The following is a 23187-nucleotide window of genomic DNA, read 5'->3' as shown; positions in this document are numbered from 1 at the left end:
TGTAGTTGCTTCCTTTCAGCCATTCATTGCTGCCTCTAATGACTTTTTTCCTTGCTAGATGCTTTTTTCATAAAATCAATTTCGTCCTCTAGTTTTCTGTATGTCAGAGCAAACCTTTAGGTTGATGTAAGGAAAGGATGGTGCAGGAGCAGGTGGGAGGGAAGCAGAGGGCTCTTCACTTAAGCAATAATGCCAATTTGTGATCATTTGGAGTATCTCTGCAACTCCAGGCTTGCTAGCCCACAGGAGCTGTCTTTGTGCAGGAATATTTACACAGGATAACCCAGATGTTGTAATGAAACGTGCTTTAGATATACTAAAATGTATATAACTTCGAAGTTGTCATTCTCTAGAGTCAAAGTATGCTGAACCAAAACGTTTCAGGATCAACTAATTTTTTGAAGTGTTGTTTCTGAAGGTTATTTTTACAGATCATGCAGTGTTCACTGGGAATTCTTTTCTTTGACTATAAAAGAGCTCTCAAAGTTGCTAGTACAAACTCACAAGTCAGAGTAGTGGACAGGAAGAGCCTGGTTTAGAAGACATAAACATGCATTTAGAAAAGGCTGATTATGTACAATGCTGAGTAGGAAGAGCAAGTATTTATAAACACGCCTGCTCAGAAGAAAGCACGAATAGTATTTTCTCCATGGAATTTCTTCAGTTTGTTTTTTCTACAGAGCTCGTGTTTGTCAGTTATTTTCCAGTATATAAAACTTAAGGAGGTTTTACCTAAAGCTATGTGGAAGTGTTTTTTTTCCTTTGTTTCCATTTGGCTCTTGATTTAGCCAAATCTTTTTGGTACTGACCAAACTTTGCTCATTTTCAGTGTCTCCCATTTTGTAACAAAGCTGCTGAAACAGAGGTCTTGCATTCTAATGCTAGAGTTATTCTCAGGAAGCTTGTGATATATGTGGAAGATTTTTCTTTTCTTCAAAACAGATATTTGCCATTTGTTTTCTTATCTTCCTACTCTTCTTGTCTGGCTTTCTAAGTGACCAGTCTTTTGATGTATGTTGATAACTTAAAATTTCTAGAGGTGTTGATATAGATTGCTGTGATAATTAGGAGGATTTGTGATTTTTAATCATAATTTTTGTGTTGTATTGACTTAACAGTTCTACACATGGTTTATGAAATAAGTGGTTTTCTCTATGGATGAGATGCAAGTGAGTTTCAAGAGTTTAACTGATACCAACTCCTACATGTCATTTTAATAGACTGGTGAAACCGGAAAGGTAACTTCCCTCTTTTGACACTCACTTTTGATCACTTCCAGTGAAGTAAATGGAAATTAAGAAAATCTTACTGTCCCTGCAGAAATGACTTTCTTTTTTTGTCAGAAGTGAGCTCATTATTTTAACAATTTCAGATACACAGCCAGATACTTTTCAGTTTTGTAGATTGAGTATAACCTTTCTTAAACAGTTTAAAAATAGTGTTCAAACTCTGCAGTACACTTTGACACATGTAGATAAGTTTCTTTAACAAATACAAATAATAACGGTTGCTTGAAGTGAGGTTCTTTTCCATAAATCCTTTATTAATCCACCTTGTGTATTATGTTTCTTTTCTGAGGACTTGTTCAGAGTTAGCTTAAACTAGAGGCGTAATACACAGCTGTCTCAGAGATGGACTGTCAGTGCCCGACAACGTGATGGTAGATGCTGCTGCTGCTGACTAGGGGACTGGCTTTGAGGGAAAAGGAAGCGATTGCAGTTCTGGGGGAAAGCAGAAGGAGCAGAAACTTGCTTTCCAGAGCTGCTCCTCCTTGCTTTTGAAGTATTTTCTTCCTGCTGTAGGAACAGTGTGCAGTTCTGCTCCCTTCCTAGCAGCCTGGCAGACACAGAGTAAGTAAATGAGATAGGAAAGAGAGGAAGAGGGACTACTACTTACTGGGTTGGTAGTAAAGGCAGGAAGGAGGTAACTGAAGGATGGTGTGCAGCAAGGTGGAGATTCTTCATCCTAAGATAATGGTAAAAGAGTTGGGCCTAAAAGAAAAAAGTGATTGAGTTGTCTGGAAACTTTCCTCCTTCTTCCTGCTTTCCAGGAATCCACTGCGGACTGAATTTTGCCTACACAGTTTGAAGAGTCTGGAGCTGACTCAGTCTTTTGTGGTGCAAATAGTATTTCCTGTTGAGTGTCTGGAAATCCCATGTAACTCACTGGTACTGGGCTAAAACTGTTAATCAGAAATCAGCTGCATAGACTGAAAGTGCTTCAAGACCATCATCTAAATGGGAGCATATTTTCATGGCTAAATTACAATACTGAGGTCAGGAATTTACGCTCTAGAAGCACGAGACACCTCTGACTTCGAGGCAGTTGTTTATGGTACGAACTGCAGTTACATCTGTGACTGCAGTGTGAATGTACCGCTTGCTTTTAACCAGTTAGCTTTCATGCTGCTAGCAGTGCAGCCACGGCAGCAGAGAACTCAGTAATGCTGAAAAAACCTGTGTGAGAAACTGAGTCAATGTCTGAACAGCAAACGTGTCCTCAGCTGTTGCTGCTGCGCTTACACCGCATCTGGCAGGAGCTTGTGCAGCTGATGTGAAGCTGGTGGTGCTGTAGCTGTTAGCTGTAGTCACACTGGTGACTGCAGCAGGAGTTTGTCCTTAAACTCTGCTGCTTCTGTTTGCAAGCTGGACTGTGTCACCTGCTTGGCAGTTGGTTATCAAGTGTTTTGAAACACAGAATGAAAGATGCTCTTTATGTCATTATTGCAGTGTTCAAATTCCAGCGTATTGCAGAGGCAGGTTCTTAGCCTTTTTATAATAGAAGAAATGCTAATTAAAATGCTCGAGTTTAAAACAAGTGACAGTTTTCTAGACTTCTATATAGGGGCAAAATGTTAGTCTGTTTTCTGCAGCTTCAGCGTCGTAAAGAGGAGCTGGTGAGTACTGCTTTCAGGCAGTTGATTGCCATTTTCAATGTTGTGTGTGGGTTTATTTCAGCAACACAACGCTGATGGGTTCATAGTCTTTGAAAATATAAGTGTTACTATTTAGCAAGCAATAAATAACAATGCAAATAAAGAACAGCTCAAGTTTAAAATGTGTGGGGGAAAAAGATCTAAATGGACTTGTCAAAGAATGTTTAGAGTAATAGAATAATCCTCTTCTGGCATGGGGTTATTTACTGGGTCTTCTCTGTCTGTGTTTTGTGATGTGCTTATGTATTAAATCTGTGATTTGTTAGGAAAGCTTTGGTCTCGTGGTGGTAGCACTGTCGGGTTGGATAGCTTTTTAATTGAACAGCTGTAGTAGTAATGCCTTAATATTGTACATTGGAAACATGATGGCGTTCTGCTTTGCCTCTATAATGCTAATTGGGGCAATGATCCAGTGAGACTCAGTGATGCTGTTTAATCTACTCATGCCGTTTCCTTTTGGGACCTTGTTTCTTCTTTCTATTTTTGTTTCTGGTTTTATTCACTAAGTTCTGCGTTCCCCTCTGTTGTGAGGTGCTTAATGAGTTCTTGTGAAGGAAAAGGGAGGTTTGTTTTCCTCTTTGGATTTCCATCCAATCTTGCAAATTTGTCACTCCTCATAAAAGATGGAGATTTCGTGTTTGAATCTCTGTACGTAAACCTGAGCTAAGTTCTCCCCCTTGTCATCTCTCATTTATTTATTTGAGACTAAGGAGAAAATTAAGGCAAAGATAACATGGCACTGTTTTTCTGGTCAAAGTAGGCTAATGTGGCTTCCTTGGCCTGGGGTTTTATATTTTGGTAGTGGTGGTCCGTGAGAACAGCATGCAGGACACAAACGTCTTCGCTTTGAGGAGCCAAACATGTGAAACAGCTGTGTCAGCCTGAGAGGAGGGCAGATGTTGTGTGAGGTTGAAAACAGTCTGGGCTGTTGTAAGCTAGCACTGCTGCCAAAGACAGCCTGTAGAAGTGGCTGAATAGTGTTTCTTTCAGCAGAAGCTGAGGGGCTGTCCAGGGGTTCAGGTTTTACACCTGTTTGATTTGAGCCTGTTCATTCCAAATTGCATGTGTTATAGATAGACTCCTTCTTTATTGTTGGTTGGTTATTCTTCCTGTTTCTTCTTTTTCTCCACTAGAATCTCCATCCTGTAGCTACGTGAGCTCCTGCATCAGCATGAATAGTATAAAATTGATAGTAACTGAGCTAAATCAGTTGCTTTAAAGTTGCACTAGCCACAGGGCCCAAAATGCCTTCTGTGACTGTCGTGAAGGGCGATTGGTGTGGAAGGGTTTTCTCAAGTTTACCACCTTGTCCATTGTTTGCAGTGTGGGAGACCTGTTTTCTTGAAAATGTCAATACATAGAATTCTATATATTATTATAGAATTCTATATATTCTTATAGAGTTCTATATAGAATGCTTAAATGTTCAGTTGTAAGGCAGAAGGTAATTTGGAACGATCTTTATAGATTACTTACTGTTGTGGGAACGTTTTTCAGGAGTCAAAGTTGTTTTGCTCACATACATTCCATCAGGAAGTGCTAACTGTGATATAAAATATATTTGTCTTTCTGAGGAAAAGAGGTACTATTAAATGCTTTTAAGGTGCATGGATACTGAGCAGTAAGTTACAGAAGCCCTTTCAGTAAGATTTCTCTAACAAAAGTAGATAATACTGTGTACAATTGTTGTATGGTTTCCAGACTAGAAACACTTTTTTAATGTGTGTTTTTTTTCTGAGGTGGTGTTTGGTTTTGTTTGTTTCGGTGGTGTGGGTTTGTTGTTTGGTTTTTTGTTTGCTTGTTTTCTTCTCCTTCCCTGTGAACTCAGTGAAAACTGCAGGCAGCATGTATGCTCACTGGTAAATTGTATAGAATGTGTGCATATTTCATGTTTAGGTTGAACTGTAAGTGGATATGAGATCTTTAAGGAAATGGCTGACCCTGTTAATGGCAATTGACTTGTAATATTGTTCTATCCTAATTATTTAAGTAGTTACCATACTTTAAATTCAGGAAGAAGAATAATACTACATTACTCACCTCACTTATTTTAGGACTGGCATACCGGCATGAATGTTGTTTTGTAAATAGAGTTATGCTGTTTTTTCTGTGGTTTTAGGGCTGACTTGTGTATGTTTTAATTCTTGTGTTTTATGCAGGGTTCAGTGGTCTCAGTTTAAAGGCTATTTTATTTTCAAACTGGAGAAAGTAATGGATGATTTCAGAACCTCAGCTCCTGAACCAAGAGGGCCCCCCAATCCAAATGTGGAATATATTCCCTTTGAAGAGATGAAAGAAAGAATCCTGAAAATTGTCACTGGATTTAACGGGTAAGTATTGTTTGTTTTCTAAAATCAGGATAACAAAAATATTTTCCCAATTTTTAACTTAGTAGTTTGTAGTATCTATCTGTGACTGTCTATTTTGCTTCCTAAAATAAATAAGCAGAAGCAAATACCTACATTGGAAATACATTACATTTGTTTGAGAACTTACTCTTTATTATCATCTTTGAATTTAAATTTCAACATCTTGTAACATGCCAATCACTTCAGTTTTTCCAATATGTAGTTAGTTTTTCAGTGAAGCGTGGCGCTACTGTGTGCATTTAACAGGTAAAATAGATAGTAAAGTCAGATTTATTACAATATATTTTGAAATGCCTAATTGAAAGAAGTCTTTTGGTGTTCAGTTCTTAATTGCTTTGTGGCAGTTCAGTAGCTGTTGAAGAAGTAATGCTGTGATAAATACGGTGAGTCCAGGAGGCAAGGTGTACCTGGCTTTGAATTGTTTAAATTGTGCCAGATACAAATTTGTAGGTCGAGTGATACTGATGGAGAGACTTGTGGTATTCAGTCTGTTCCTGACAGCATCTTACATTGAACTGTGTACCCTTTGCTGTTTGGTGATTATGAAAGTTTTGTTTCCTTTAAAATAAAGCTCCTGAATTCATGTTTTGTTTTCTATTTGGTGTATCTTTTCTAAGAGTTTATATAGGATTTTTTCTTTTTTCTAAACTGGATTACATGCTTACCATAAGCTGAGTCATCCTGCTTGAGAGAGGAGAGTTTTCCAGCACTTTTCTCAGCTTGTCAGTAAATGGGCGTACTTATAAAGCTTGCCTTCCTGTTACTCTGAATTTTCAGGTTTGGATTTGGAGGTGCTGCTAACGTGTCCTTAGTATCACATTTTGATGCTAGGTTAATAATTTTTACTGTCATTGTTCCATACTACTTAATTTATTTGCAGTTTAAGTGTCTCTTGCAAGTCAGATCTCATCTTCCCCCCTCAAATTGTTCTCGTGTAGGATACTTGTAAGAATGTGAAATCCAGCTTGTTCTCAGCTACCCAATATTTATACTGGGCTGCTTGCCCAAAGGAAGTGAAAAACAAACCTATCCTTTGTGCCCCAGTCTGCCTCTCTCCCGCCTCCCCCAGCTTTTTGTTAATGCTTCACTGCCTGCAAAATTGGTGATGTTCTTGCATGGAGACAGCTGATGAATGAGCTGCTGTTATCTTCTGTTGTTCCACAGCGAACTAAGCAAACCTCTGGGTGACCAGATCTGGAGCTTGCTCTGTGGCCCTGCTGTTTTGATCTGTTGCTGTAACACCTAAGGGTGCTCAACTTCCTCGTGCTTTGGAGTGAACCACCCAGTCTTTGAGGAAGCAAACTGGGTGCATTAGTTACCTTAAAGAAAACAATACGTTACGATGTTTCAGAATCTGAGATTGTAGAACAGTTCATTTAGTAAATCCTACAGCGAGGATGTGATTGTGAAAGCTGAATCATGTGGAGATGTGGAAAACTCCCAACAGCAGGTTTTGGTTTGTGCAGTTGGATGCGTTCAAGCTTCTTTCTTAGAGCTGTGGATGTCGTTTCAGGCTACTGTAGTGGAGAAGGAAGCTACTTGATGTGACCTTATTATTAGGATGATTTTATTGGTGTTTGTTTAAAAGAGTGAGGGAGAGGGTTCATTAAAACTAGCTAAATCTTTTAGACTTTGTGGAAGTCAAGTAATGAATTACGAATGACCCCTGTTTTGGGGTCTTTCTGGATCAAGTGTCTTTTAAAGAAAGGTCAGATTGGCTGTTTTGACCTTACTGTGTCTTACTTGACATTGTGCAATACGCTTGCAGAGTCAGCTTCTCGTGCTGTGCTTTAGCATTGCTTTGGAGTAGGTGGTTCTTAAAAGGCTTGCCATTTTCTTTATCCTTTGGTAGTGGAGCAGAAAGTTCCAAGGTAAGTTACTGGGGGTGTCAGATGGCAGAGGAGTCTTCGCAGCATTAATAGAATAGAAATAATACAAATTTTCATTTATGTATATTTTTTGGCTACAATTTAATATGGCTGTTAACAGTCATTTTCCTAGATCCCTCTTGAATCCTGTCTGTATGGTGAATTTTTGGTTTGTAATTAATTCCGAACTGTAGTGCTAGGAAGTGCAGTTCATATAGAATTTGAAGTGGGTACCTTAAGTAGGCAGATTAGGACTGAACTAAGGAAATTTCTAAGCATTTAAGATCAATTCCCATACTGCTCCCAAACTTTTACATTTGTATACCAATTTCAGTTGCTTTGATTGTAAAATCATGTTGTTAACTGTTTTAAAATAATGAGTTTTACAGAAAAGAACTCCTGAGGTGAAGTTAACTTTGGGTTTTGCCAACTAGAAACGTTTACAAATGTTCGACATTCCACGCAAAGGAGGTGATAGTGTGACACCTGGTGCCATCTGCTGCTCAATAAATGAAGTTCAGTTTACTATGGAAAATTTTGCAGGGAAATGACTGGTTTTAACTTTTGTTTAAACCTTTTATAGCTGAGAGTAAAATAGGACGGCAGCTTTTACTTCTGGAGTTGGTTGCAGGCTGCATGCTTTCTTGAGTATGCTTATTCCCCAAGTAGCCAGGACTGTGTTGAGGTTCACAAAATACTTCATGTGTTAGTTTTCCAGGTGTCCAGTTAGGTACAGCTAAATACAAATTAGCCAGGAAATGATTCTCTGGAATGTTTTAGGGATTTGGCTGATGAAAAAGGATTTAAAATTCTGTAGGTTTTTGTTTCTTTGTAATAAATTAATTTTGAATGGACAGTCTAGTTTATTAAAAAATTACTATGTTTCTTTCATTGTGGACTTTTCAACCCAAAACCAAAATGACCATCAATGGGAAACAATAGATACAATTAGTGCTATACCTGTGTGGAGAAGTTAACAGATGGAGTAAATTCCTTGTGACTGAGTTAAAGTTGGGAATTTCAATAAAAGAGGGCGCTACACAGAAGCTGACCATTATGAAGAATTTGGGTGTCAGAAGGATTACTGGTTGACCAAAAGCTGCTGAATAGCAGCTGCACTATTTGATTGATACGAAGAAAGCTTTAGGGAACTTAATGATGACAGAACCATTGTCACGTTTAAAAGCCTTCATGTAATAAACTGGATTAAGAGGAACACTTGTTTGTGGTTTGTTCTGGTTTGTACTTATGAAATTTTGGAGATGGAGGAGGAGATACACTGGGTCAAAATAGGGAAGTGAAATGTATTTTGTCTGTGTACCAAAACACTCAGTTTCTGCTGTTTTATTTGCTTTTAAGTAATACCATGTCAAAACAAATGTTTTGGAAATACTGTCATCTTACAGCATTGCTTTTTGCAAGCATTTAATGTATTTAATGCTTCATTAGCTGTATTCTAGCTCTCCACAGCTGATTTGTAGGTTAACTTCACCATCTTTCTGTTGTTAGAAGTCCGGTAAAGATGACTGGATGTGGTGTAATTCAGGCGAATAACAAGGGAAGGCATTAACAAGTAGGGTAAATGTGACAGACCTTCTGTGTTTTTTTGAGTAGCTGTGTTGGAACTATGGTGAGGGTGGCTGCAAACCTCCTTACTGTTTTCCGGTTGAGGATTATAACTTCCTCAGTAACGTAACATACAGACAGTTTGGAAAAACCTAATTAAATTGTTGATACTTGGTCACACTCTTGCTGACTGCTGCTTGCTTTTAGTAAAGTGGAGTGTCGTGTACTACGATTAATCGGAGCTGTGCCAGCCTGCTGGCTCTGAACTGGTAGATCTGTGCATCTTTAGGATGTGGCTTTTTAGCTAATGAACTAAACTTGAGACACATCCCCTGTTAGCTAATGAAATAGGCTTAACACGCTGTGTACTGAGTTCCTCAGTGATAATAAAAGTTGAATTTTTACAGAAGTTTACAGTATAGGCATGTATATACCCACATGTATGTAAGTCTGTATCGATACTGCTCTGGATTTGGTGTATCAGTCATATACCTAATCAAGAAATGGTTCTTAAGGATTGTATTGTATCAAATATTCTTCTTAGATGAGTTCTTTAAATGTTTATGGCCTCAACTTCAAATAGTTAACTGTAAAAATGCGTGATGATTATTTTATTGAAATAACTTCTGAAGTATTTCATTATTTTGTCAAAAGTCACAGAAGTTTGTTAAAATGTGACACGGAATTTGCAATGAAAATGTATGACATCTCAGGTAATTGGTAAATGTATGTAAAGTATTACTTGGCTGAAAGGTCAGTTTCTAATTTAAGTAGGGATGAAATGGAGAGCAGAATGTGTGAATGTGATCCTTATGGATTTATCTATCTTGCTCTAATTATTTCTACTGGTAGATAAGTATGCTGTATGCTTTCCAGTTGTGGCAAAATAGAGTATTTGTAACAGCTAAAGTATAATGGTTCTCCTAATCCAACATTTAATGCTTTTTCTGTAAATGTATTTTGTAAAACATGAAATAAATTACAAGTTGAGAATTTTTTAGCTCTAGTGTGTATGGCTCAAGTTTGTTTTGAATTGTTTACTTGTTTCTGTTCTATATATTTGAATAATAAATACAGTCTTAAACTATTTTTATGTTGATGATCTGATTTCCTTTCATTGTTTTAATGAATGCTTTGATTTGTGGGGTGATGTATTTAGGAGTCTGCTGAAGAGTTTTGTGGTGGTGAGCACCAAAACCAGTGCTTTGTTACCTCAGTGTATGAGATAGGAGGAGATAAGGCCTTGAGTTACTACTCTGCATTGCTAATGATAACAAAGTTCACTGCTGTTTGCTTTCTGTCTTCTCAGTAAAGGGGAGAAAGCAGTAACATTGTTCCTTCCTAGCAGTCATACTCATTAAAATAAAATTAAATTGTTATAAATCTTATTTCATTGCAGCATCCCCTTCACTATTCAGCGACTCTGTGAGTTGCTGACAGATCCTAGGAGGAATTACACAGGAACAGACAAATTTCTAAGAGGTGTGGAAAAGGTATGTATTCTTCTGAGAGAGGACGCAGCTACACACTCACAACTACGACTTCAGTAACTTGTGAATTACTCCCAGAGGTCTGTTGGTTTCATTATGGCTCTCAGCCATAGTACAGCTAATAGCTACTGTCAGTGTATGAGTTTGTGTCATACCTTTTAACATCAAAAAGCAGTTTTAAAATAGCTGATTCGAGACATAAAAATAAATCTCAGGGTTGTAGCTTTATTGTTTCCTAATCACTGTGCAGTACTGAACCAAAAGTTTGTGGAGGGTGTAATGTCACTTTTTGTATTGAATCCTAGCTAGAAATAATCGAATAATCAGCTGAAATAATTTGATTTTTATCATCAGGCGTTCCCTTCTGCATTTGGGTTCAGATTAGATCCAGCAGGCAGAAGGGAGGCCCCCTCCCTCCATTGTCTTTCGTTTCAGTATTAAACTTCTCTTGTGTAGAGGACTGTGCCTTTGTAGAAGCATACTGATGTCATTTAGTAGTGTTTTATAGTTTATGTCAGAATGTGGCATCTGTGAAAAGGAGGGAACAGCCTTTCAGGATGTAGTTCCACATAGGATTTTCTTGAGATTCCTACTTAAACTATTCAGTTGAAGAAGGGTTAACTTTTAAATGGGTTTGTTTTCACTGTTTCAGTGGATACAATCAGGTGTATTCTCCCAACTTAAGATGGGAAGGAGATGGTCAGGAATAAATGATGAGACACACATTTCACAAAGCAGCTGCTTAGCCAATAACGGGATCTGTGAAACTACACCTCAGGCTTTATGGAGAACCCTCCTTAAAGTTCACCTGGGTTAATTTAGCTGGCCCTGTGAAGAAAGCCCCTCTTCATAATTTGTTTAAGGATTGATTTGAAGAGAGAAATTAAGCTATTTTTTGAGCTAGGTTTCTGGATGTTAAAATGGATTTAGTTTGCAGTGCTATTCCAGAGGGAGAGGTGGCCAAGCAAAACGTGCTGAATCGTTCATTGTTTCTGGCCTTGGTTTATGCAGGGCCGAAATAATGTAACATTTGAAATGCAGCTGTGCCAAAAATAGTTATTAGTGCTTGCATGCTTCTGAAGTCAGGACTCGTGTGAGCATTTCCTCAGTTTTTCAGCATTTCTGAATACTTTGCTTCCGAAAGATACTTCAGTTAAAATTTTAAACACTTGGGCCTGAGGCTTAACGTGCTGGTCTTGTTTTGACAGTAACCTGCTTATGGGAACGCTGCCTTTTCGTGTAACTGTGGCCTGACCTTGCAAAGAGGGAGCGGAGACAGTTTTCGTGTTTATCATCTGTTGGTAGCTTTCAGTCCAGTTTTCTGTGGAGATACTTTAACAGATAGCACCAAAATCCTGTAACCCTTTAAGTTTTGCAGTGTTGTCAGAAGCTGAAGTTTGTTTCTGAACACTTAATATGTTGTTTGTGTATTACAGAACGTCATGGTTGTCAGCTGTGTATATCCATCTTCAGAGTAAGTATAATCTTCTTTTTCTTGGAAGTTTAAGCCTGTGTTAGTAGAAGGGAGGGTGTGTGCCTGTGTGTCTTACACACAACTGCTGTCAGCAAGAGAAATACCCCAAAGACAGACTTGCAGAGTTCAGTTCTCGTTACCAACAGCGAAGTCGACAGTAGTGACAGTGGTCTAGTAGTCTTTTGGAAATGAACAAGCCAGCTTTGGAATGAGATGTGTGGTACAGTTCAGCATTATCCCTGAGCACTAAGCTCTGATTTCACACCGCAGCTGGTGGTGGGAAAAATGGATACCCCTTGATAACATAAATTCATATCCTAACCTGTTTCCCCAGTATAGTGTATTGGTAGAGAACCTCTTGCGGACTGTTTAAGTTGATGGGGGGGTATTCTGTGCAAACGAGCTTAAAGTAATTTAAAGTTCCTTTATTCATAACATTCTAATTCTTACTCTTTTTTGTTGTTGTTAGGAAAAATAATTCCAATAGCTTAAATCGGATGAATGGTGTTATGTTCCCAGGAAATTCACCAGGGTACTCTGACAGGTAAGTTTAGTTTCCAAAGTTAACTTTTTCTGGATAAAAGCAAGGTAGTTCTGGAAATAGGTGATTCAGATTCCTTATCGTTACCTATTCTGATCTCAAATAAGTAGCCTTAAAAATGGGATGCGACATGGAATACTGGGGGAAGGAGGGAAGTGGAGGCTTGGACATACACAGTGTACTCTATTTTTTTGATCCTGTAAGCTCATTGTTTAGAGGGTTTTTTTTGTATTTTGACGTTTTTGTGATGGTTTTCATGTTGTAGGCAAGGAATATTTTATTCAGTATAAAATAGCAAAGTATCTGATCTTTGTTTTGTTTTGGTAATCTTTTAAAACAAGGTTATAGTTGCTTTCTGCCTATTAGGAACAAATTACTAAAAGGATTTAATTTTTTTATTATTATTTTTAAAGATCTAATGTAAATGGTCCTGGAACTCCCAGACCAGTAAATCGACCGAAGGTTTCTTTGTCAGCTCCTATGACAACAAACGGTTTGCCAGACAGCACGGAACATAAAGAATCAAGCTTGCAGCAAACAGAAGATAAAAAACACAGGTTTGTGAGGAGTAATGTACTTTGAGTTTTATTATTACTGTTTTTTTTCACTTACATTTAAAAAGTGTTTTGAAAGAGAACGGCCATCTAAGGCATGTGCAATTAAGTCTTAACATACTAATATCTGCAGCAGGATTAGATGTGTACATACTACTATTTGGGCTGTCTAGATAACTATTAGCTCAGGCTTCCACAGTTGCACTAACACCTCTTGTAAGTATGGGATGTATAGTAAAAATGAAGAGTGAGTGATAGAGTTCAGAACTTCAGGTACCACACTTGTGTCAGGATGTTAAGCTCTAACCAGATATGCATGATATTTCATAAACGTTTGCCACTGGTTCTGACAGTAATTTGGACCCACCAGAGTAGCCTGATCACTTTGCATTTCCATCAACAACCAGGTAAAGGAGGAGTGATGGCTTTGAGGTTTTGTTATGTAGTAAGTGAAGTGAGTTCTACCTTTATTTCTCGAAGAGTGTTTAACTTGGAATAGCTGTTAATTTTTTTTTTTAAAGTATGACAAGATACAGCATGTTTTTCTTCAATAACTGCAGCTGCTTTTGTTGTTTATAGTGAATCACCAGCATCTGAATCAGAAAGTGCTCAGAGCAGCCCGGTTAAAAATAAGCACTCTGAAGATGATCCTGCAGAAGCAGAGGGACATGAGGTAAAAAGACTTAAATTTGACAAGGAAGGGGAAGCCAGAGATGCACCTAACCAAACTGCCTCCAGTGAAGTTTCTTTAGGCATGAGGGAAGAGACAGAAACATCCTCTACATCTCAGGATAAAGAAAAAGATGCTACTTGTGCCAGACAGCACTGTACAGAGGACAAGGAGGAAGGTATTTCTTTTTGGTTTTTTATCGTCTTTGCTCTCTGCATTTCCCAAGGAGTTGGGATTTTTCTTTGCTGGAGACCAATTGCCAAAATGCCTCCACTTGTGCGTAAAGATGAATTGCTTGTCCATACTTCAATTTTGCATAATTTAGCAATTGTGTTATTTCTTCTTTTTAATTTGTCCTGCATCTCAATTTCAGAATTTATATAAATGATACTTAATCTTCTTAGGCAGTAAATTACATGAGGGGTGGTACTGATGCACCAAGAATTTGGGAGTCTCCTCTTGAGAACTTCTGATGAGACCCTGATCTCTTCTCCAGAAGGGGGATGGGTCATATCTATATTTGACTGTCTTTATTATTAATAAAATACTTAAATATGGATATAATAAAGTTATGCTCTTTCACTGAGGAGGCTGAGCAATAATCTCTCCAGGGCCTATTAGAACAGTGAAAATTAAATCACTCTAAGGCATGCCCTGTACCAAATTAAAAAAAAAAAAAAAAAACAAACCAAAACCTGCAGTTAAACTGATCTATTTTCAAATATTCTCTAAAGTTTCCTTTTAAAATTTATTTTTCATGGCTCACGTATTTGTAAAATGTTCCTCTAGATCATGATGGATGTACACTTGAAAAAGTAATGCTTTCAACATTTCCAAAAGACTGCTTCTGAAGGCAAAAAAAAAAAAGAAAAAATTACTTGTTTGTCTGCTGAAGCTTAATATTAAGTGAAGCAATCTATTTAATTAAAAAAAAAAAATTGTCTTTCTGTTTGGGTATATTGGGATAGTTTGGCTATCCTGATCCTGGCTATTCTGATGAAGTTGGCTAATACTTCTAATAAAATCAGGAATTGTCAGCTTTTCCTGTCCTTGGCTGTGTTGTATAAGGGTTGCTTGGCGTAGCTGGCGATGGAAAGCAGCAGGATGAAGATTTGTTTTAAAATGCCTTAATAATACTGTACTTTCACCATTTTAGAGTCCTTCATGTCTCCCAGAAATGTTGGTCCAGACAGAAAAGACCAAGAAAAAGACACTGAATCCTCAACTGTGAATGAAGAGACCTCTGAGGAGAGCAACCAAATGGAGGAGTCAGATCAGTCTCGAGCAGAGAAGGATTTACACTCGGATGACAGTGAAATTAGTGGATCTGCCAGTAGTGGAGCTGACTGCAGTGAAACGGAAGAGTTAGGGTCGTACGCCAGTGAAACTCCGGAAATTTCCTCAGAGACCCCTATGGAAAACAGCGATGAAGCCACAGAAGTTGCAGATGAACCTATGGAGCAAGACTAATTTAAATACACCTAGATGCAGTATTTTCCATAGAGCTCCGGTTTTACACTGTATAAATAATTTTATGTAATAAAGTGGACCTTTAGTTTTACAAAAAAGAAGCAGGTTGTAAAATAAACTTCTCCATGGATTGAACCTTGAAAGAGTTGTACGTGATAAGAACTGTGAATACCAGCTCCTTCAGGTCCTGCTTACCGCTGAACTTTCGTTTGGTCAAATCAGTGGTTTGTGTATAGTTTTTTTTATTTAGAATAAAAGTTTTTAAACTGGAAGGTAATTATAATTTTGACAACTTTTTTGGAGATTACCACACCTAGTTGTATGTAAGCAAGAAAGCTTTTCGTCTAGTCTTTTTCTGACAGCTATAGCAGTTAATTCATATTTTGGTTACAGTTTCAACGTTTGACATGTGAAATATAGGGTTTCATGCTGGTTTCCAGATTTTTATTTGAATACACACTATGAAACCTTATGTTGTGTGTTTAAAATGTGTTACATTTCTCACACACGCGCGCACGCATGCACATGTATGTGTACCCTCGCTGTTCTACGGGGGAAATGGTATGTTTTTCCGTTTCTACAAAAGACAAATACAGAAAATACTTTTTCTATAGGAAAAAGCTGAGTTCACACCTCAAGGCGTTTTATTTTGCCTCTGGAAAACACAACAAATGAAATCTGGCCCGTGTGAAACCCTGGAAATACTAACATTGTTGAAAACACCAGAGTAAACACATTCCAAGAGAACTGTTCAGATTACAACATTTTTGTATACTTCTGAGGTGCCTGAGTGAAAGGATTTCATTTATTTATGAGAAAATGTGCTTTATGTTGAGAACGTTGTAATCAAAACATTAGCTTAACCTTTTTGTAGAAGAAATGTTTGAAAATACGATAAGAAAATATCTGGGAAGAAACGAACAGGTACTTTCCTTTTTGAGTGCTTCTTGGAGCGCTGTGGATATCGTAGAGAAGTCTCCGAATGGTTCTGAGGTGTGCAGGTGGCACCAGTATGATCACACCGCTGCACTGGAAGAGTTAACATCTGCCTGTAGTCACATACGTGAGCTAAACAACCCGCAAGGCTCAGGGGTGCATAGAAACCATCACGATTTGCACAGCGTTTTGGAAGTGAACGGAATATTTTTGAACATGCGACTTTGACAGCCAGTGTTACATTTTTTTCAAACCAGCTCAAAGCACAAACTACTGCTTTAAATTCTCGGTATTTTCCAGTTCCCATATTTAAAGACATGCAAGCTGCAACCTCCCAGTCACAATTACTGGCTGCCAAATTTATACCTGTTTCTTCAACTGTACCTTTTTGATATTTAGAATTTTTAAATTTCTGTAAAGTAGATTTTTGTAGATTGTAATGAGTGCTCACTGCCATTGTGAAACGGTATATAATTGTATAATTTCCGTGTGTAAACCGAATGCTTGGGCTTTCAATACAGTATTCATATAAAGCAATAAATATTAATGTTACGAAATACCTGAGTACATTTTTATCAGAATTGTCCCTCTTTGGTTTTAAGTTCTCATACCTGAAGTACAAAAATGACCTCTGAAATGCATGCTGATAGTTTCTTGTACGACATGGTATGCTTTGTATCACTTTGGGAAAATCTAGGTTTCTGATTAACACCAGAATAATTCAGCTCAGTTGGGATATTTATAAAGTTATTTCTTGCTGACATTACCTATCAGGTTCTAAGCAGACAAGATTCAGGGAGATGCTTGCAAAAAAGAAAAAACAACTGATGGAGATCCCCTTATGGAAGGAAAATTGTACTTTGATTCATTTTCATTGTGCTTAAGGGTTGGATGTGTATTATAAGATTCAAAGACTGAACCAAAATGTTGAAATTAGAGAAGTTTAAAAATATAGTGACATCTTACACTTTTTTTTTTGGTGGGAATATTTTGCCAATGAGAACAAAATTTTTAAAATTCTGAGTTTAGAGATTTCTGAAATTTTCTTTAGACTGTTTCTTTGTGAAGAAAATTGTCAATAAACTTGTTCTTTAAGCACCTGTGACCTTCCGATACATTTGTTTTAGCAGCACTAGTGCCGCTAAAAAGACTTGCCGTTGTCAAGACTTGCAGGAGAACTTGGAGGTGTGGATCCATTCCTGTATCTGCAGGTTATTTTTTTGGGCAATGACTAATAAAAATCGAAATCATGCTTTAACATCACAGTAAACATCTCGGTACTAAAAGGGTGCCTGTATTTAGAGATTGCGTTTACTAAACCAGAGATTTCCCTCACTTTTTTTTTTTAATGTGGATTAAAAACCCAAAACCCTACTGTGTTTCTGCACAGCCCTATTTTGCCAGAGGCATTGCACACCCCCGGATACACACCGGCTTTGCCGTGTGTGTGGAAGTGTAGCATTGAATCTATTTTCATAGCTTGCGTTTTTCAAAATCTGGGTGCTTTAAGTTCCCTAATTACTTACCAGATTACCTAATTAAGTTCCCTGATTACCCCAGAGTGTGTTTCTGTACACAGCTGTTCAGAGAGCATCGCTTATTCTGCTTGAACAAAGTTTGTTGGTTTTTTTAAATACAGAAATTGTGTCCGGAGGGTTTCCAAGGCTGAGGCAGCTCTGTCTGCAGTGCTGAGTGTTGCTTTTTTGAACGTTTCAGTGGGAAATACTCCCGGCTGGAAAAGCTGATTGGCGTTGTGTTTCAGTTGATGCCCAGTCTGGGGGTTGCAGGAAACGGGCTAAACGTGTTTCTGCTGCTGCTTCAGTCCGTGAGGTACGTTTTATGTGCTGTGTTTTCCCTCGAGCGGTTCGCTGGGAAGCTGTGTCTTGACTCCAGCAAGATTGTTCTGGGGTGGGTAGAAAGAATCCAGCTTTTATTTTTAGCTGCTTTGTTAATTGTAGGGGGGGGGCGGGGAGCAGAGCTGAGGCCTGATAGAATCTCGTTTATATGAGTTTTCTGTTGCAATAATAAGTGGTGACCTAGTGATTAATTAAAAAAAAAGATTTTGTTTCGAGTGAATGCCTTCTCTTGATTACAGCTGTACAAAACCCCCTTCTGCAATCCCTTGGCGTTTTTGGTTCCTATGGTGCATTTCTAGGAAGGGTTTAAAGGTTGTTTGCATCTCAATGTGTCTGAGGTCAGTTTTTTTTCAGTTAGACAAGCACGGAAGAAGTCCGGAGTACTGACGGAGTCCGGTTACGTCCCTGCCATTATGAGAGACCCGCGTTTTGTCACGTAACTAGTAAACTTTTTGTAATCAGAGCTCTTCATCCTCGTTTGCCTCAGGGACATTGACACCAGCAAATTGTTGGTGGACGTGTGTTCTTTTGGCATGTGCGCGGTTTAACAGGGGCTTTGCTCTGAAATTTGCACATGTGGGTTGTCTCGTCTGTGCGTTGGTGCTCTCTGTCCTGCTGTACGGTGAAATGCTGCTGCTGGGCCTCCCCGCAGGCTGATGGCGGTGATGATTCTTGGTGGGTTTTGTCTTCATTGCTGTATTTGCGAACAGCTCCTGGCACCGTATTTCCAGGATTCCTGCAGCCTGTCAAAAAACATTCTTGCCAACAACTAGTGTCCTGCGGAGTCAAGTTTTTAGGTTAAGGAACAACCCTGTGTGGTCTGGCTGAAAGAGGATGTTCTGGTTTCTACGGACAGAAATGGTGATTACGTTCTGGTTCCGAACGACCTTTTCACACAGGCGAACGCGGCGCCCGAAGTTACTCCCCAAATTTTGGACTATCGTTTACCGACTGATCCATACGGTTTGCTGTAAACTGTTGCGTTATTTCTTTTGTAAGTTGACCCTCTGTCCTCACCTTCACTCGGGAAAGCTGCTTTTTTCCACCCGCGTTTATTGCAATAAACTATAGACCAAGTTCTTGAACTGCTTCTGGCCTTTGGGAATTCTTACCATGAGTGAGGAGTGACAGCAGCTGCTCAAGGCCGGGCTTTTCCCTGTGTATTTTATTCTGTGGTCCCATTTGTAATCGCTGGGCTGTGTGACTGCAGGTAAATAAAGCGAATTACGAGAGATCTGGGGGCGACTGAACGCTGTCACGGTACGAGTGGCTCGGGCTGGCGGTATGGCATACGCGTGTCTTCTGGTACAACAGGAAACTCCCGAGTGTTTAATGGTCCGTAACCTTCGTTCCCACCTGGGTGGGGGCAGCTTCTCGGCAACGGCAGTGCTCTGGTGTGAAATACAGCGTGAACACGGCGTAAAAAACGCTTGAACACCGCGTGGACACCACTTAAACACCGCGTGAGCACGGTGTAAAACACGCGTGAACACCGCGTGGACACCACTTAAACACCGCGTGCGCACCGCGTGAGCACCGCGCGAGCACAGACGCGCCAGGTGCCGTCTGCTCCGCGGGGGCTGCGCGCGGGCTGCGCGCGGGGAGCGCGGGCGGCTGCGGCGCCACCTGGCGGCGGCCGCGCGCGGCCCCTCAGTCAGGGCTCGGCGCGGGGCCGGTGCGGGGCTGCGAGCGAGCGCTGCCCGCGGGAAACCGGGCGTTTCCCCAGCGAGGGGTCGCCGCGGAGCCCGCGGCACGGCCGGCACTCTCCCCGGCCTCACCCGCGTGGCTCCCGGGACAAGCTCGTCCTGCCGGCCGGCCCCGGCGCGGTGCGTCCGGCCCTCGGGAGCGCCGCAGGAGACAGCCGCCGGGACAGGCTGCAGGTCAGTAAGGGCGTCACCGAATAGCTGAGAGAAATCACCCGAGCAGCGAACGAAGCCGTGATTCCTCATCGTGTCCTTCTCTGCTTCCACACCATCAAAAACACGCCCGGTCACCAATTTCCTGCTGTGGTGCACTGGAAACCCTGCTGGTGTATCCCGTTGTGTGCCTGCAGGACTAACCGAACACCATTCTCGCAACTCTCCCTGATGGTGTGTGTTGTTCTGAGCCGCTGCTCTCCTCCCGTTTGTCTCCCTCGTTCCCAAACCGCTGGATCCCCATCAGGACACGGTACGCCAGCTGGGGCCGCCCATGCGGCGCGGGGTGATGCGTCCCCCGCGTCGTGTGTGCGCCTCACCGAGATGTTTGACCGCGTTCGGTTTGTGCTCCACCAGGCTCTCCGTCAGCTTCTGCCCAAGTTGTTTCTGAGCCATGATGCCCTGTGGCGTATATTTGATTTTGCCAGAAGTGTCCTGTTCCGCTGTTGTCTCCCTCCAGCTATGTCACGCAATCTTTTGTACCTTTTCCAATTTTTTCTTTTTTTTTTAAAGATTTTTTTGAATTCTCGTCTTGTTCCATGAAGTCTTTGCCAGTGCTTTTCCCTTCGCTGTGCTCTGCCTGTGCTCTCAGGAGCACTTTCTGTTACAGTGCTGTCTTGTTAATGGAGTCTGGAAAAGAACTGGGCCCAGAGCAGATACCTGCAGGGTTCATACTGGTCTTAAACTGTGTTGGGGATGAGGACAGTGAACTGGGCCAATGAAATCGGAAGGCCCAAACTTTATCTTTGAGCTAATCCTGTTTTGCCTTTGCTTTGATAGTTTGTATTTATTCAAAAAGTGCAGTGCAGTAGTTGCGTGTTGGGTCCTGGGGGGGAAGTGTACGTTGGTATTTGTGTAACAGAAGTGGCTCATCCTTGTGGGTTTTGTGTGAACTCTAGCAGTCAGCAGCTCCAATCTGCAGCTGTTCAGCTCCTGCTGCCGAGTCTGCTCCAATCCCTGACCACAACACTCATGTTCTCAGGCGGCGTTAGCTCCATTCACCTCTCACTGTCCCTAGAGTCTCTTGCAGTAATCCGGTAGACAGATGCCCCAGGACTGTCCTTCAGCAGCTCTGCGAATGGTTGTGAAACCAGCCCTTGCGATGAGCTGCTGGTAGAACCCAGCAAAGGAACTGGGAAAGCCGCCTGGCGGCATCAGTAGCTGCCAGTCTTGCCATGGGCTCTGTTGTTGTTCAAGATTTTCCTGGTTGTTCAATTCTTCCTGGTCCATTCGTTATGTTCACACCCCTCTGGACACTGGTCACAAAACAGGACTGAGGAAGGGGAGCTCCAAAGCAGGACAGGGCAGGGGGGTTTCCTTGAGCGTTTGGTTCTTGACTGTCCACTTCTGTGCAGTAGAACAATTCCGTTTTCTTTGAAACGTATCACAAAAAGACTCAAAACAGGCTGGAGGATGGCAAATAGCCCTTCTTGAAGTTGTTTTGTAATCTTGGGGAATACAAAACCATGAGTGTAAAAAAAAGGGATGATGAGAAAGCAGAGCCTTCTGCAGAGCATCGCTTGCATGGCTGTTGGGCTCACCCAGCACATGCGCGTCAGCTCGCAAGCGGGACGTAGATTCCCCGGAAAGGTGAGCAGGGTGAGAAAACAGTGCAATCCGCTTCCCAGAATGAGAAGCCTGAGAGCGGATGGTGTGGAGCTGCCCTCTGGAACGCAGGGTGAAGCCACGGAAGAATTTGAGGCTGGAGATGCGGGGCCGCGGGCTGTGCCAGGAGATGGAAGCCTGCCTTCCCCTGATGGCACTCGTGCCTCGGCTGCTCGGCAGGAGCTCGGGAGCAGCTAAATTTTGGTCTGCCGAGGAGGGGAGAGGTCTGTGATAGCCGACAGCAAAACTCCCCTGGCAGTGCCAGGAAAGGCCTGGCAGACGCTCTGCGCTTGCAGGCAGCGCTCGTGCTCGTGAGCAACACGGTTACATGGAGCAGCCGAGCTCCGGAGCGCGCTGCCCGCGCCGGGGCTTTGTAACGGGAGAGTCATGGGAGGACCAGGCCGGGGGAGCTGCTCCCTGAGCCCCTTCCGCAGGATGGGTGGAGGAGAAGGAGAAGGAGAAGGAGAAGGAGAGAAGGAGAAAGAAGGAGAAAGAAGGAGAAGAGAAGGAGAAGGAGAAGGAGAAGGAGAGAAGGAGAAAGAAGGAGAAAGAAGGAGAAGAGAAAGAGAAGAGAAGGAGGAGAAAGAAGGAGAAGAGAAAGAGAAGGAGGAGAGAAGGAGAAAGAAAGAGAAAAGAAGGAGAAGAGGAGAAGAGGAGGAGAAAGAAGGAGAAAGAAGAAGAAGAGAAGGAGGAGAAAGAAGGAGAAGAGAAAGAGAAAGGAGAAGGAGAAAGAAGAAAGAATAAGAGAAGGAGAAAGAAGGAGAAGAGAAGGAGAAGGAGAAAGGAGAAAAGGAGAAAAGAGAAAGAGAAGGAGAAAGAAGGAGAGAAGGAGAAAGAAGGAGAAGAAGGAGAAAGAAGGAGAAGAAGAGAAGGAGAAAGAAGGAGAAGAGAAGGAGAAAGGAGAAGAGAAGGAGAAGGAAGAAAAAAGAAGGAGAAAGAAGAAAAAAGCGCGCAGCCTTGTCCCGGCCGCTCTGCGCCGCCTCCCCTCCCGCACCGCCCGCTCCCGCCGCCGCGGGGCCGGCAGGGGGCGCCGCCGCCCCGGGAACGCGCCGCGGCGCCGCCATGTTGCGGGCGGGCGGGGGCGCTGCCCGGCCGAGGCAGCGGGCGGGCGCGGGGCCGGGCGGCGGCGGCGGGTCGGCCCGGGCGGGGGGGGGAGGCCCTCCGGGGCACCGCTCCGGCCAGCGCCTGGGGTGCGCGGTGAAATGCCGGTGGTGGGAGGGGCGAAGCCGTGAGAAGGAGGATGAAGTAAACGGGGGGGAAAGGAGTCGTAATTGGCGTTCGGTATTTGCACCGGTAACAGCCGCAAATCCTCGGTGCGCCGGGCTCTGCGGAGCTGCTGCAGCAGCGCTGGCGAACATCCTGCTCTCCGGTGCTGAGAAACTACATTGACTTCTAAATTAAAGCTGTTTGTTTGTTTGTTTGGTTTTTTTTGTTTGTTTTCGGTTGGTTTTTGTTTGTTTGCTTGTTGTGGTGTTTTTGTTTTTTTTTTTTTTTTTGTTAACTAACCAACCAGGCATACTTTTATAATTCTAAATTTTGCCCCTTTAAGATTCACACTTTAGCAAACTTTCCTCTTTTAACTTGCACCCTTGTTTCAAGTGAAAGTCGAGCCGTTTCTGCACCAACTTCATGGCTCCAGGAGGTGGAGCTTTAGAATAAACAAATGCTACCGTACAGTAAAACAGGCGCTGGAGATGCTGTGGGGATATCTGATGAGTGTTGCAAAAAATTTTTGCTCCTTCCTACTCTAAAGGTGGAAAGTACCGTAACCTTGTTACTGTACCTGCAGGTTACAACAGGTTGAAGGTGAAATCCCTGCTTCCTTGAGCCATACCCATCCTGTCAGGGATTCCACAGCAAGTGTGCTGCTAGCCCAGCTCGACGGGAGATGACAAGAAGAGGCACAGTGCACCACACCTGGCATCATTTCCCAGCCT

The 23187-nt window shown here is 41.6% G+C and overlaps 1 protein-coding gene across 3 annotated transcripts in view; it reads left to right on the top strand.

Annotated features, from left to right (window-relative positions):
- PPP4R2 (protein phosphatase 4 regulatory subunit 2) overlaps positions 1–16871 on the top strand; it is a 32444-nt gene extending 15573 nt beyond the window's left edge. The window contains exons 3-9 of one of the 3 annotated variants that reach the window (XM_086618926.1): positions 5095–5265; positions 10138–10231; positions 11665–11702; positions 12172–12246; positions 12657–12800; positions 13377–13645; positions 14624–16871. In XM_086618926.1, coding sequence (XP_086475052.1) covers positions 5095–5265; positions 10138–10231; positions 11665–11702; positions 12172–12246; positions 12657–12800; positions 13377–13645; positions 14624–14937 — 1105 coding nt within the window. In that variant the 3' untranslated portion in view covers positions 14938–16871. Of the gene's footprint in view, positions 1–5094; positions 5266–10137; positions 10232–11664; positions 11703–12171; positions 12247–12656; positions 12801–13376; positions 13646–14623 lie in introns of those variants that run through there. The other 2 variants (XM_086618927.1, XM_086618928.1) reach the window with 2 other exon arrangements.
- The last annotated feature ends 6316 nt before the right edge of the window (positions 16872–23187 follow it).

This window comes from Tauraco erythrolophus, chromosome 12 (genome assembly GCF_009769465.1).
Source record: "Tauraco erythrolophus isolate bTauEry1 chromosome 12, bTauEry1.pri, whole genome shotgun sequence".
Lineage (NCBI taxonomy): Eukaryota > Metazoa > Chordata > Aves > Musophagiformes > Musophagidae > Tauraco > Tauraco erythrolophus.
The sequence above is the reverse complement of the archived record's forward strand: the minus strand, read 5'-3'. Positions and strand labels throughout refer to the sequence as shown.